Source organism: Centruroides sculpturatus, unplaced genomic scaffold (genome assembly GCF_000671375.1).
Source record: "Centruroides sculpturatus isolate CEXI.00-Female unplaced genomic scaffold, Cexi_2.0 scaffold49, whole genome shotgun sequence".
Classification (NCBI taxonomy): domain Eukaryota; kingdom Metazoa; phylum Arthropoda; class Arachnida; order Scorpiones; family Buthidae; genus Centruroides; species Centruroides sculpturatus.
In genome coordinates this window covers 846293-863211 of record NW_019384317.1, presented here as the reverse complement: position 1 = coordinate 863211, position 16919 = coordinate 846293, and the positions used below count along the sequence as shown (strand labels likewise).

Genomic DNA, 16919 nt, shown 5'->3' with positions numbered 1-16919 from the left:
AGAGGGCACCACATATGTCACATGAAAACAGAACTGGTCTGGAATCAACAGGTATCATCTTTCTGTTTAGTTACCAGTTTTGCCCTTACATATATCATGTAATTATCAGTAGTGTTTTTTGCTTGTTAGATGCCATTATGTTTCCTTTCCTTTTTTATCACCAACAACACATAAGAGAATAATATCCTGATATAAAATATTTGAACTAAGCACAGTTTTTCTGTCTGAACAAATTGTGCTTAGTTCAAATATCATAATTGAATTGAAGTGCCACTTTAACTCAATTCTTAGCCAACAAGTCAATAATATTGTGTTAGGAGACCTTAAACAATGATCACTTGCCAATATCACTGAATTATATTTTAGTTTTAAAGTTATAATTTTCATTACTTTTGTGTAAGATGACAAAGAAGAAAATTTTTTCATTTATATATTAATTACTAGTGTGCTAACCGAGGGGGCTGAAGCGGAGAGCTTCTCCCCACTTACCGGCTTGGCTGTCAGGAAATGGCTATAGGAGGGCAAAAGGAGTGGGAGGCGTAATGAAGTCGTGATGAGGTGTCGGTAGTACACAGTAAGAGTCATTAAATTTAGGAACAACACATTTAATATAAACACAAGAATGTTACAAATACATTAGGGTACATCTTAATTCTAAACAAAAGTGAAAATGTAATAATATTAATTTCGCGTCGCGACAATATCGTACAACCGATGTCCGTCTATCCCATAAGTAGGACCGTCGAAGGTCCTCGACACAAATAATTCTAAGACCTATCAAAAGATACAGAGCAAATAATTTCTAAGTCCCGAGTAAGTCGAGAGACGAATAAATTCTATGTCCCGAGTATATTGAGAGAGAGTGAAGTAAAAACAATCTAAGTATTTACCTCTTTAGGTCGGCGATCAGAAACCTTGAAGTCCTTCCAGAGTAGACGCTTGTAGTCTTCTTTCTCTGTTGATCTCCTCGAGACCTCCGATCATTCCCCTTTTATACTTTTTTAACGTGGGAAATCTCGGGGACTCCGTTGACGTAATATGTCACTTCTCCCGATTTATGACAGTCTCCCCCGTCATGGGTGACGACAATGCAGACATCGCTTGACCAATTAATGTTAAATTCGTCATCATCTGGGGAGATGACTGACCATTTTAGGTAATGTTTCTCACCGTAAGGGTGACCCTTGTAGGTGACCTATTGTCCACCCTCAATACAGGAACACCCGCAGGAGACTACTCTATTACAAGGTGTCTGCGGTGTGACCAATTAGCAAAAACAAACAAACGCCTCGGGGAGAGGGGAGTTCTTTCGTGGTCACCTCGGATGACTTCGTCCCAGGGATGACCTTCTTGATGGACGAATTACACAGTTCATTATCCGGGGTCTATTCTTCGGGTAACGGGGTGAGAACGGGAGAAATAACGGAAATAATGATGAAAGAAATATAACTTGTTACGTATTTAATTAAAATTCTCATACGATAGTCAGATTTTCACACTAGCATACTAAACCAAACGATCATCGTAATTAATTGGGCTAATTAGATATTATTAATAATTAGATATTGAGTAAATTGGTATTAGATTTAGACATTAGGCATCATATTTTATCTAAACTAATAATTATAATAATTAAAATACTAAATATCTCTAATACCAAATTACCTAATATCCAATTATTAATAATAGAAAAATAATAGCCCAATTAATTATGACAATTTTTTGGTTTAGTATCAATGCATCAAACTTCTGTATGTTTATTATATTTGAAGTGTGCAGTGCCATAATGTTGTAAATGCCAAAAAAGAAACTTTTCAGGAGAGGTAAAAAACATTTTTTCTAATGAATGAATTCATTTCAATTTTTCAATAAAATGGAAAAAATTCACTGGGTTACAAATTCTCTGGAATATCAAAATGATGTAAATATAAGCTGCAACGTTTTACAGGCCAAAAGTCACGTGACTTGCACTCTGGCACTTTAAACATTATATTTTCACATAAATTCATCTTCAAAATACAGCCACTTACACTGCCAATATTGGCACAATATTCTTTTGTGGCATAAAACATTGCATTTAGAATTCAATTCTTCAATAAATTGTATTCAGAAAAAAAAATGGCATTTACAACGTTATGTCATTGCATGCTTCATTTATTAATTACTAGCAATTTATTTTAATGATTTTTGGATATAGCAGTAGAACCTGCATAAATTTAACACTATTAGATCAAATAAGATATTGTTTAGTTTTTCAATGCTTTTTAGAACTGTTTCAGACCTCATTCAAGTAGGTACATTGAAGCTATTTGAATTCCCAGATTTGAAACAGGAAGGCATTACTGTCTTATTTATTGGAGCCATGTTCTTATGTGGTGTGCACATTGGGACCGGCATCCACTGGTTTGACCAGAACAGTCTTGGAGATTTGGTTTTTGCTGATGATTAGAGGAAAATGAGACAATGCTAAGCATGCCATGGCTGCATTAGGTTGAGAGGCACACAAAATTGTCCTCAGAATAAATGCCATGTAGTCGAAAATTATGCATTTGTGTAACGCTGCCCAAACACGGGGAGTAATTGTCAGAGCACAACGATTGGAGGATGTGGACAGATTTACCTACTTACCTACTTGGATAGTGTTATTTCCCAAAATAGCGATGCAGAAATGGATGTGAAGTGCCACATCAGAAAAGCAGTGACAGTCTTCTGGCAGATGAACATGATCTGGGGCTATATTCTGGTCACTTATCTCGTGTCTCTTCTTTCAATGACAAATCATCACTTTTAACAAACTCGTCTTTATTGATGACGTCACGATACTATTAGGTTGATTATACATGTTCAGGTTATCTGCGTGCGCAACATGGTATAGAATTTTAACCAATGAAATTGTAAAATTTTCGAAAATGCAGCGTACGTAATCATAGATCATGTGGAAAGAAAAGCATGCGTTCAAATAAAGCATGTAATTTTGACAAACTTGTTTTTTGTTTTATAGTGTTTTTACAGATTGTAATGTTGATTTGTCTCTTAACAAATAAAAATTTTAATAATTTAAGTTAGAAAAGCATGCAAACTTAGATATTTTTTGAAATATTACCATCCAATTTCTCAACTATCAAAGTAAGATTAACATCACACTCAATAGTTTAGTATTTAATGTAGGATAATTTAAAAAAAAATGGAATCAGTGGCATTTCCGAGTAGGCACTGGCAAAAAATTAGAAGCACTTTCTTTCTCAAAATATTCTTTTCCGAGATAGAGAGGGTTTGGAATGTGATTGTACAGCACAAGTAGCATCCAGTCGTCCATATTGGATATAACGAAATTGAGGCAAAAGACAACTATCCGCTCGTCTCTGATAAATGAGAGAAGCAAAGAGAGAAAAAGTTGTCAGAATTGCATTTAGAGAGACGTGATGATCTCTCAAGACATAAACAAATGATTAGCCAATTAGTGACTGGCTTGTGAGAGACGACAGACAAGAGACGATGACCAGAATACTGCCCCTGGTCCTCACCATCCATCTCATTGAGAATCAAATTCTGCCTGTTCATCTCCATCATGATTCTGCTAGCTGTTTATGCTAGTGAGTCCTGGAAGGCATTGGGAAACATCAATAGAAGGCTCAATGTCTTCGAAGAGAGAATCCTAAAGATCTGATATTTAGATCATATCACCAATGAAGAGATTCTACAAAGAAGTGGGATGTGCAAACTTTATAACATTGTCGCCTGTAGAAGAGTCCAACTGGCCGGCCACATTTTTTATATGGAGAACAATAGGATTCCTAACACAGCCATGAAATGGGTTTCCCCTGGTGCCAAATGACCACAAGGATGCTCCAGGAATACTTGGCATAGAACTTTTCTTCAAGATTTGAAAATGCTCAGTGTGACTTGGAGGAAGCTGAAGCCCTCTCCCATGATTGAAATCAATGGAAGATAATTGCTGCCTGGTATGCTACTTAGCATTGGAGGAACAACTACTGCTACTACTGCTACATGTTCTTATGACAGTGTGATTTTATTTAAGTCAGTTCTTTACTCTTTCCGATATTTACTTAAGTTCTTTTTCACATTACAGTAATTTTTGCTTTTGGTTTTTTTTCATATTTGTCACTTTTGGTAACTTCAAATATGATCACAGCTAATCATTTGAATGCATTTGAATTCTCAAGTAATTTAGCAGTTGGGTTTTTTATTGATAGTTAATAAGATTTTTGCTTGCTGGTACAAAATATTACTCTAATTTTTTCTTAATATCATGCAAGCAGAAACACAGTCAGCTGTCATATTTTTAGATAAATAGTAATAATGGTAACTGGATCAATTTTATACATTATATATTTATTAAACATTAAGAACTTTGTTTTTTTTCTGCAGTTAGAAATTAAATAAAATGTAATGCACAAGAATATCTACAATTATCAAATATTCTGAGAAAACAGCAAAGAAACACTAATGCTAGGTCTACAGTTGATTAAATGGTTATTTCAAGTAATAATTAAGTGACAAACTGGAATGTTTTTGTTATTTACTTAGAAAGAAGTCTTTTTCCAGAATATTAAAAATGCTTCTGGAATATCTTTAATTGACTGTGTATTAAGATCAGATAAAAAAAAATCATGTATTAAAGTTTTTACAGTGAGTAATGTGCAAGCAAAATGTTCAACTCTATATTGGTATTTCTGAATATTGAGAAGACATTTGATTGCATGATGAGATATCTGGAAGAGTTAATATTTCATGATTTACTAACTATACATTAAAAGAAAATAGGCACTATTGAAAAGTTTGTGCATGCAAAAATGAAAACAGCAGAAAAACAAAATATGATTTTATTAATGAGTAAGACATAGTAATGGACTTTCATCTCTGTTGTTTATTGTAATGATGGATAACATTTTAGAAAACATTAATGATCCAATAGATGAGATGATAACAATTTCAAATAACATAGTTTTATGCTCAGTTTTCTAAATTAAGATTGTGACAAAAAATTAGTTTCAGAATTATCTCTGAAAAAATTATATTCAAGTTATCTTTTGGTGTTTGCTATTCTTTGTTTTTACAATATAGGATTCAAAATTAGAAAATTACAAAAATATAACATCACATATACATTAAATAATCGTTTATTATATTTATTTGGTATATTGAGTTATTCCATAATAATAAATGCAAAGTAAAATTGTTCTTAAATTGAAAATTTTTGTGTTTTAGCTGAGTCAATTGCACCAGAGGAAAAAGAAAAAGATACTGAAAAACCAGTGTCTCCAGAGTCTTCCCAAAATATTGAAGAAACATCTGTACAAAAATCAAATGATGAATTTGATTTGAATGAGATTTTCAAGTTAGATTGGTTTCCTGATCTCCTTCCAGTAAGCATAACATTTTACCATTTTAAAATTTTTAACATAACTATGTTATTTATTCATAATATATAAAATATGTTCTCTTGAGCTACTTAGTATACAATATTTTGTTTAATAAGTGACAAATATATTTGAAAATAGTACAAAAATTCATGTTTCAAGCAAATTTCTGGGTGTTGCATATTGGCTCTTCAGACTATGCTGTAAGTCCTCACTTAATATTGTTGATAGATTCTTAGAATTCTGCAACTTTAAGCAAAACAATGTATAACAAAACCAATTTTACCATTGGTTAATTGATAGAAACAAGAGTTAATATGGCATATTTCTGATCACAAAAAAACATCAAATTTCTAAATAAAGACCCAAAACACTTCTATTATACATTGAAGTAAATGTGAGCTACAAACAAATAATATAATTATATACCCAATTTTTGGTGAATCAGTGAGTGATGGAGAAGTTTCTTGATTTATATGATAGGATATTTACTTCCATGTGATTTGGTTAATCTCTCTTTATTAACTCAAAAAGATAAAATCCCACACTTACATCTGAAATCTATTCCTTACTTTTAAAAATAATAATGTTGAAACTGTTAAATAAAAATTTTATTTGTTATGCTTTCATGTATTCAAAAAAAAGTGATATTTTAATTTTACATTAAAATATTTTTGTGAACCGCCGGGGAGGGTGTAGTAGGTCTCCCGATCCGGCAACAGGTTGTTAAACCCTTTCACTGTCAGGATGGATGGTTGGAGGATTCTTTTTCCCGTTGTAACGGGTCGAGTGGTGGAGGGAGGAGCGCGTCGGTGAGACGACAGGCGATATACGAGTAAACGAGGAGGCCAGATATAACATAAGAAAAAGTAACAATTTATTAAACCAAGTAATACAACGTATAGTTCGCGTCCCTAAAACGCGGGGAGACCGAGAGAGAGCTTACAATAATTGGTTCCATACCTCTTGATCTGTTATCCACGCTACTCTTTGAATTAGGAAAATTTCTCTTCTAGGAAAGTTCACTGATGTAGGAAAGGTCACTGTTTAACTATTTGAATCCTGGATTTAGGGAAGTTCACTAGACAAAAAGGACACTATTTGAAATTGGTCTTCTTCCGGCACCTGCTCTGGTACGACTCCCCCGAGAAGGGGAAGGAAGGGGTTTTTATAAGTTCGGCGTGGGAGAATGGTCACGTGATTGATTGTTGTGAGGTAAAAGGTATGTAGATGGGTCAGAGTTGTTCCCGGGACCATGCTAACTATCAACTTTGGCGTTGGAATGTGGGATTAGTTTCGAATTGAACGGATGTTTATGTCGAATGTAAACGAAAAGTTTTTTTTTTCGTTAGGTTTCACTTTAGGGTAAAGGAATATTTAATTAGATTTTAAGCACATACGGGACAATTAATCGACAAATAGTCGGCAAAATAATCGGTAGAAATTCCGAATCTCACATTTTTATCAGATTAGTTTACAATCTTTTTAATCTGAATAAGAAAAATTTACTTAAAAAGAGTTAGCTTTTTTCTAATTTTAATTAATATCAGTGAATATTAATTTTATAATGTTATAATAGTAACCCTTGCAACATATGTTAATTAAGACAGTAAAGCAGAGTATTGTGAGAAATAATGTTTTATATATTGTAAAATGTTTGGAGTATCTTTAAATAAAATTTTAAAATATTTATGTAATAAATTATTTAATTTTTCAATTTTACCAACTATTTTCTAATGTTTTATAATTAAATTTTATTTTAATACCTTTGAATACGTAATAGAAATAGGTTTTAAAAAATCTGATTGTTGGTTTATCGGCATTACAACGGTTTTTTCGGGGTTATAACAATCGAAGTTCATTATTCCACTCGATTGATAGGTGAATAGTTCTTCCTATTTAAAACAGTTTAGTGAAGATTTTTTTTTTCTTTAAAGAAATGTTCGAAAGAAAAAGAATTCTGTATTTATTTACCATTCTCCATTCCGGGTGGATGCCGTGAACTCCTACCGACGCAAAATATCGCGCGAATCCTTCATTCAGCCACAAATCGTCCCACCATTTAGGAGTTACTAAATTGCCGAACCACTGTATATACATATATAAGACTTATACACAACGTTTTATATTGACAGTCAAATCTCGATACGCGCCTTCCCAAACAGCACCCCCTCATTAAGAGCCAATGAATATTTGTGAACGAATCTGCGAATTATAGTACCAAATGAAATTCAAATTTTTCTGTACATCTCAATATTAAACATAAATGTTATTGTTTGGAGCACTTTAAAACCATACTCGATGAGAATTTTGCAGGCGTGTAAACGGTATTGCTAAATCGAAGTTTGACTGTACGAGATTTCAAAAATATTATTTTTAAAGTTTTTCTCACTACTGAAGTCTAAATGTATTTGATAAAGATTTGCTTTGGAATTTGAACAATGCTTCAATGTTCAAACTATATATGCAATGAAAAATTGTGTTCAAAGTATAAATGCAAATTGTTTGCACCCAAGTCATTTCTTGCTTTTGCTCTTGCATTATTGTAATATGTTTTCAGTGTTTTTTGCTTTATTTTTGGTATGTATGGTTATATATCTCACATTAGCAGTAATGTGTTAAGTTTTATAACTGTTAATATTAAATGACACATCTATGTTAAGTAACTGCAGCTGTTAAAAATAAGCAAAAATTTTTTTTTAACCCAATATAACCTTAACTTATTAAAATCTAAGAGGAGGGTTGTAATATCCATGGTTGAGATGACAAAGGAACTTATCATGAAAACATGAAAGTAGTACATGTGACAGATCTGGCAGTCATGTTTAAGATGCTTTATTTCAGTTAACTTTATTATTATTATTTTCATATTCTGGCACTATACATTTAATTTTTCTTGTCTATTTTTTCATATTGCTTTTTACAATGTGTGATTTCTGTTAATTTTTCTCTTGGAAAAGTCTTTCTGAAAGTATTTTATATTTAAAATTATGTATTAATACATTACATAAGCATGTTATTGGTTGTTCAGAAAGTAAGTTCGTTTTTTTCCGTGGGGGGGAAAAAACAATATTTTATTGAATTATATATCAACCATTTTGGTCAAATACCTGTTGTCATCGTTTCTGGTAGTAGCACGATTTCACATTCATAAAAGTTTTGATCGTTGCTTACAAAAAACCGATCCAAGTGATTTTTGACATTGTCATTTCAAGTAAATGTCTTACAGTTAAAAAAAATTTGTATAGACCGGAACAAGTAATAATCAGTGTGTGCTCGATCTGGCGAATATGGTTGGCGTGATAGCACCTCCCATCTAAGTTATAACAGTTTATGACGAGTTACCAAACTTGTGTGAAATTTGACATTATCGGTACCTGTTTTGTTGATCAGTTCTGGCCTTTCCTGTTTGATGATATTAATTTGTTTACTCGATGGCAGTACACTTTTGAATCAATTGTTAAATTGTCTGGTAAAAGCTCCAAAAACAAAATTTCCTTAAAATCCCACCAAAGAGTGCATCTCTCTTTAAGAACATGTGGAACCCATATATCGAGCTTTGAAACAAAATCAATTTGTTTCAAGTAATCATAAGCAGTTTGATTTGACAGATTTAATCTCTTAGTGATTTCACGTGTTGTTATTCTGCAGTTTGCTTCAATCGATACCTTTATTTTGTTTTCATTGGCTTCAACTGGCTGTCCAGAACGTGGTGCATCTTCAATATTGAAATTGCCAGAACAAAATTTTGTAAACCAGTTTTGGCACTGTCTTTCTCTTAACACATCATCTCCATACATGTACCACAATTTTTTTCTTGCTTGAACAGCATTTTGATTTTTTGGTAATAAAAAAGCAAAATATGCCAAAAATGATGCTTTCGATCTTCCGTATTTGATGGGATGCAAAAAATAAACAATTGCACAAAATCAAACAAAATTTTTTACAAATAAGCCTTAAAATGCTAGCTGTCAAAATATACAATGATAATACGGTTTAGAATAAAAATGACAGGAAAAATACGACTAATCCATCTAGTGGTAAAAAAAACAAACTTGCTTTCCGAACAACCTAATATATTGTTATATATTATTTTTGAACATTTTTTTTATTCTTTAAGAATAAAAATAAAAATTACTTTTTAGTTAATTTCAATTTTATTACTTTCTATTAATATTAATTCACCAATGTTTGTTTCTTTTCAGTAATATTAGCATAAAGTTAAAAATTTTATATCCTGTTTCAGATTCTTTTTGACTTATTAAATATACTACATACTAAGGATGCACTGATAAGCACTGATTAATTGGCCATGCATTATTGGCTGATTAGTGTTAATAGTTAGATAATATTATGATTATTATCACATGAAATTATATATTCTTAATAAAAATATAAAATTTCATATGATAAAACTAATTTTATAACAATTTGTTATAAAAATAATTTTTAATATGCAGCTATTTTTTTCTTTTTCAAATTCATGTATTAAATTAAAATAATAAATTATTATTTTGAAAAACTTTTTAATTTTAATTATTAGCCAAATCCAAACTACTCATAACTTCCGGTATTGCTTTGAAATTTTTTAAGAAAGATGAAAACGGGATTTTCAAGTAGTTTGTGCTGGGCTTCTATGTTGAGAGGTGGAAAAAATGCTAAAACTTTTACCACCACAAACATGATAAATCATCTCAAAAAATGTCATTATGAAAACTTTTTAAAAGAAACTGGAAAAATGAAAATAGAAAGTTCCGAAACTAAAGAATCTGGATGTTCATCAGTAACAACAGAAACTCATATCCAAAGACAAGCTACTTTAACTCAATTAATAGAGAAGAAAAACTTGTGGGATATAAATGATCAATGATCTAAAGAAGTTCATTATTTGATTGGAGAAATGATAAGTGTAGATATATAGCCATACTCTATTGTGTCTGATTTAAAATTTCAAATATTACTAAAAAAGTCATTCCTAATTACAATATTCCCAGCAGAAAATATTTTTCTGAAAATATAATCCCTGATATATTTCAAAAAGTTCATTCAAAAATTCAGAAATCTATTGATGATGCAAAATATATTTCTTTAACCACTGATATTTGGACAGCAACTACAAACAATTCTCCTTTTTTAAATGTAACAGCTCACAGGTTGAAGAATGATTTTCAGCAAGAAAGAGCTGTTTTGCGAATTTTTTCCTCTGAAAGTTCCCACAAAGCTACATGAATCAGTGAACAGGTAAACTTTGTTTTTGAACAGTATAAGTTGACAAGTGATAAGATATTTTTAGTTTTTTTGAATAGTTTGGAGCAAATATGGGAGCTGGAATCATGAATTGCAACTTAGAGGCATTACCATGCTTTATACATACACTGCAGCTGACACTAAACAAATGTATATTTTCTCAACACGATGTGAAAACTATAATCACAGTTAATAGAAATATTGTCACACATTTAATCATTCTGCTGTAGCAGAAAGCAAATTGAAAGATTTGCAAGACAAGTCAAGTTTGCAGAAACACAAATTAATTCAAGATGTTCCTACATACTACATTTTGCAAAGAAACTTGGAACAGCAAAAAGCCTATGTCATATATGCTATAGATAATACAGTCGACCCCCGTATAAGATCATTGATTATTCCGTTTTATATGAATTCCATGTTGTACGAGTCACTTAGATTTTACAAATACGTGTACCGGGCTGTGAATGGCTCACGTATTTGTAAAATTTAAGTGACTTGTACAACATGGAATTCATATAAAACGGAATAATCAATCATCTTATACGGGGGTCGACTGTATAATTCTTACATTGGTTTTGCATTGAAAAAATTGTTGAACTTTTAAAACCATTTGAAGAAATTACTGTGGAAGCCAGCAAACAAGAAACCACCTCTTCAATAATTCTCACAACTGAGACTGTGAAATTATTCTTATCAAAGAGCAGTAGTTCTTGGAACTACTGCTCCAGTAAAAAAGAACCAGGTTATTATTTAATATATTTTTTNACTAATAATGGATTTTTTCATACTTTTCGGTTATCCGACTTTTCAATTATCCGACCAACCCCAGTCCCCAATTAGGGCGGATAATCGAGGTTCTACTGTATCTTGAAATTTAATTTAAGTAAAATACATTCTTTTTTTTAGGTATTGGGGAATTACAGTTAATGGTGCAGTCTCCACCTCCATCATCTAATAATGAAAATTACTTCAGCCCAATTAGTCCAATAGCACAAACTTCCCCCTTACCTTTATCATCAAATATTTCGCAACAAGGAAAAAGTGACGGTGAAAAAAATATCCTCGAAATTCTTCAAAATGCCAATATAAATATAGATCCACTTTTAAATGGGGATGATTACAAAAAAGAACCAGGTTATTATTTAATATATTTTTTTAAAGTATTTATGAATTTTTATGTATTGATACTATTGCTATTAAAATTATTTACTAATTCAAAATAATAATAATAATACCATGATAGAAGGACTAGAAAATTCAATAAAAAAAAAAAAAAAATGATTTTCAGCATATGTAGAAAACAAGTCTGTATGCTTGACATCTTTATTAGATCTAAGATTCAAAATGAAATTTCAAAAAAGGATATGATAGAGGAAATAAAAAGATAGACAATTGATAGTTTAAAAGATATAATTCAAAATCTCAAGAAGAATTAAATTCTGAAGCTTCTACTTCTGGAGATGATTAAGATGGAAAAGAATCTCTAAGTTTTTCTAATTTTTTTGATGAATTAGCTTCTGGTAAACAAAAGAACGAAGAAGAGCATGTTTTTAAAAAGAAAGAAAAAACGAAACAAACGAACAAATGTTTCGATTAAGAATTAGAAAAATATTTGCATGTATCCATACAAAGACATGGTGACCAATTTTTGTGGTAAAATTCAAAAGAACTTTTCCTAATTTAAGCAAAATAGCTATGAAATATCTAAGTGCCCCAGCATCTTCCATTGAAAGTAAAAATTTTCAACATTGGAGGTAACATTTATGAGCCGGCAAGAAGTAGGCTATGCCTTGAAAATGGTGAAATTCTCATGTTTTTGCCTTACAATTTAAAGGTTTTATAGTTTGAATATTAAATTTTTTCGTTTAAAGTTTAAATAAAAGATAGTTTTAAATAGGTTGTATTATACCTTTATAATATGTATTGATAAAAGAAATAATTTGAATTGAAAAATTTTTTTTAATTTTCAAGTTTGTCATGTAATAAATAATAAATATATAACAGAAATCTATTATTTTTTATTACTAGCCTTATATGTAACATTCTAATAAAAAATATTAAAATGCAAAATTGGCCAATTATCTAAACCTGGGATATGGCCGATTACCAATTACTTACCGATTAATCAGTGCATCCTTACTACATACATTAAAACTAAAACTATGCCAGCAATTTAAACTATTGTACTGTGAGAAAATAATGATTAAAATGATTAACTTTTAAAGTACTGATGAATATTAATGATAACTATAACCTCTGATCACAATAAACAAAGTTTTACAAGTGTATTTTAACTTGTGTTTTGGGACATGCTAATTCTTACTGTATAATAGTAGACAACTATTTACAATAAATGGATTGCACTATATAAGATCTTTCTGCATAATGTAATTTTCACATTGTAACATAGACTCTTTTCTGAATTCTAGAATGGCACACCTCCTGATAGATCTGGACAAGAGATTGGAAGCAGTCGTTTCAGTCAGTGGTTTAAAAGAGATAGTCCAGTTCAATTACAAGGATCTAATAATGATAGTCGCAGATCTTCCTTGCAAGATGAACTTGTAGCTCATGTATTAAATGGTAATACTGTCACTTTCTTTTTTAATATTGTTATATGAATTTTAATTAAGAACACTGAGTTTTAAACATAATGAATATATGCTGAAATTAATTAAACTTGTACAGTAGAACCTTGATTATCTGCTTCCCGATCAACTGACCCCTCGGTTAACCGACCGTCCTAGTCGGCAAATTTCAAATGCCCGCTAGTGATGTGGCGCTACAATAGCGACAATTATTATTTTAAAAAATTTTTGTTAGGCTTAACATCGATGAAAATTCAACGCAAAATAGGTTAATAGCGATATACTAATATACTAATTACATGGGATATAATAATATACTACACTAATAATGGATTTTTTCATACTTTTCGGTTATCCGACTTTTCAATTATCCGACCAACCCCAGTCCCCAATTAGGGCGGATAATCGAGGTTCTACTGTATCTTGAAATTTAATTTAAGTAAAATACATTCTTTTTTTTAGGTATTGGGGAATTACAGTTAATGGTGCAGTCTCCACCTCCATCATCTAATAATGAAAATTACTTCAGCCCAATTAGTCCAATAGCACAAACTTCCCCCTTACCTTTATCATCAAATATTTCGCAACAAGGAAAAAGTGACGGTGAAAAAAATATCCTCGAAATTCTTCAAAATGCCAATATAAATATAGATCCACTTTTAAATGGGGATGATTACAAAAAAGAACCAGGTTATTATTTAATATATTTTTTTAAAGTATTTATGAATTTTTATGTATTGATATTATTGCTATTAAAATTATTTATAATCCATTTGTAGTTACATTGGAAGGTAAAGTGAAAAGTGTGGAAGAATTAGAAGCTGATTTGAAACAACTTGTTTTGGGTAATAACAAATCTGAAGAAGATAAAACAGCATTTAACAAATTGGTAAATTTATTTTCAAATTTACTGAAAATTGCTTGTTTTAGCATAAGTTTTTCAAAATAATGAATAATAGAACTAATTTAATAATTTAAAATTTTTAAGTCCTCAATTCTTAAACTTATTACAAATGAGAAAAATCTATTAAAAGAAAGTATAAATTTAAAAATATTTTTATAGTGATTGATGTGAATCACTTTTGTTTCTGTTTTGTTTGTCCTTAAAGTAACATTTTGATTATTTTCAAAACAGTGAGAAATTATTTTATAGTGACATTGTCACAATGCTAGGCTGCAATTTTTAATTTATTTAATTTAAAATATATGTTCTCTACCTCAAATTAATAGTGTCTTGCCCCTGAACATCATACTTTTCCTGTTAGCAATGGTGTCATGTTTGTCATCTAACTAGCTCCTTTCAGGGGAAAATTTTTGAATTGAAATAATGTGACTTTGAGTGCAAATTGGAAGTTTATATATAGTTAATCAGGGCCTCCTGACACTAAGCTCTCCTTATCTGATCTTGATTTTCATTTATCTAACTCCATTCTCAAGATTAAGGAAGGANACTAGCTCCTTTCGGGGGAAAATTTTTGAATTGAAATAATGTGACTTTGAGTGCAAATTGGAAGTTTATATATAGTTAATCAGGGCCTCCTGACACTAAGCTCTCCTTATCTGATCTTGATTTTCATTTATCTAACTCCATTCTCAAGATTAAGGAAGGACAGATGACAATGGGAATTTATAGGTCTACAATTTTTTCAAATTGCAGCTTAACCATAGAAAATATTTTCTGTTATTTATATCTATGACAATTTTTATTTCATAATTTTGTGGTATGCTGTTTAATTTTTTTTATCCAGTATTACAGTATTGTAGTCTGATGATGATTATACTTAATAAACATCTTCTTTTACATTAATTTTAATTTTAAAAACTCAAAATATAGTTTATAAAATTAGACTTGGCTTAGAGAATCCAATTATCTTTTCCATTCTTTAATTTAATCCTTTTCAAAATAATATATTTTTATTCATTAGTAGAAAATTCTTGTATTCTGAATAATATTTTCTGCAAAAATTAGACCCTTTCAAATAAATTTTTAATATCAATTATAAACCCTATTTATAGGTTAGTCATGGGAAATTCTTGATCATAAACAAGAAGAGCAAAGGATTGAAATTTGTCGGATTAATTTGTGTGTGTTTAAAAGAAAGGAATCTTCAGTATTATTTTGACTTCAATACATTTATATTGAATAATTATTATATTAAATATTTACAATGTAAATATTGTCATCATCATTATTACTACTGTATGTCTCCAGCATAAAATTAAAATGATGATATTTACAATTATTTTTTTCTGATTATGTTGAAGAAAAATGGTTTTTCTTAGATAATCAGAGATACTGAATTGTAAAAGGTCCATATGGAGTTAGTTACATAATTTTACTTTTAATTTGATACTAGAATTATTATAAATACTTTTGACTGTATATTGTAATGCAAAATATTTCTAATACTTTAAAATAGATACTTCAAGTACACAAAGCTACACCAATGAATTATATAATAAATATCAATTTAATTTGTACAAAAAGTAACTACTTATGGAAATTTTTCTCATATTTTCCTTTCATGATAGTGTTTTAGGAGAGAGAACATATTGTTAAATTTAAATACAATTTCTTTTAATGTTTGCTCAAAAGTAAAAAAAAAAAATTAATTAGTTTGGGCAAAATTTAGAAAGCTTTTTCTTAAAAGTTGTCAGTTAAATTAAATTAATATTCATTACACAAGAATATATTTGTGTTTTAATATAAATTATGCTGCTGTTTAAAATTTTTTTCCCTGTGTTTTGTAATTTCAGTTTAGGCATATATCTGAAAATCCTCCCTCACCTCCTTCAACAATAACAATGGGGCCATTGGACAAATCAAAAGTGTTACAGGAAGAAGACCTTTTACAAAATTTTCTTGGTAGAGTTTCCCCTACATCTTCATTACATTTGCAACAGACTGAATCTGATCTGACAATGCCCATGCGATGTCCACCATCTCTACCTATGTCTCTTCATAACTCCAATTTATTAAATTTTTTACAAGACAATGATAAATCATCACAGTTACCCACTAAAGATTCTTTTGCAGGTAATTTTAAAAATTTATTGCAGTTACATTTGTAAAATTTCATGACCACTAATAATAATATATAAATATTCATGATATGATCATTATAGAAATGCATTTATGAAAACTATAATAAAACAGATAAGTAACTGAGAATGAAAAGTATCTAAAAATTAATTATAAATTGTGTTAGAGAGTCTGAAAGTTACTATTCTTTTTTAACTTTATATTTATAAAATATTAAAATAAGACTTCAGCACTTACAGAAGTCATTATAAAGACTTCTATAAGTGCTGAAGTCTTATTTTAATATTTTATAAATTAAGACAAATTATTATGTATAAATATAGATGTATAAAATGCATGTTATTGCAATAGACATAGAATGGCAGAAATACTGTCTTAAATTTGAATTTTAACAACTTAAATTTTTTTTAACTTAAATTTATTTATATGGTTTAATTATTTTCATTAATTTTACACAAATTAATGAAAATAATTAAACCATATAAATAAATAAAATATATATGCTTTAAGGTAATTTTTATACTTAAATTAATATATTTAAATATAAAAGTAATTACTTTTTATGTATTAATCATGATAATTTTAAAGTAAGTTAAATAATAATTTAATCTAATATATTAAAATGCTTTAAATATGCAAAACATTATAAATTATAGA

At 29.8% G+C, this 16919-nt stretch overlaps 1 protein-coding gene across 4 annotated transcripts in view; it reads left to right on the top strand.

The window, feature by feature from the left end:
- The window catches only part of LOC111623976 (eukaryotic translation initiation factor 4E transporter-like), a 106468-nt gene that overhangs the window by 59753 nt on the left and 29796 nt on the right, over positions 1-16919 (top strand). For all 4 annotated transcript variants that reach the window (XM_023366741.1, XM_023366751.1, XM_023366757.1 and 1 more), the window contains exons 7-11: positions 5230-5387; positions 13061-13214; positions 13682-13909; positions 13999-14108; positions 15977-16256. In XM_023366741.1, coding sequence (XP_023222509.1) covers positions 5230-5387; positions 13061-13214; positions 13682-13909; positions 13999-14108; positions 15977-16256 — 930 coding nt within the window. The remainder of the gene's footprint in view (positions 1-5229; positions 5388-13060; positions 13215-13681; positions 13910-13998; positions 14109-15976; positions 16257-16919) is intronic.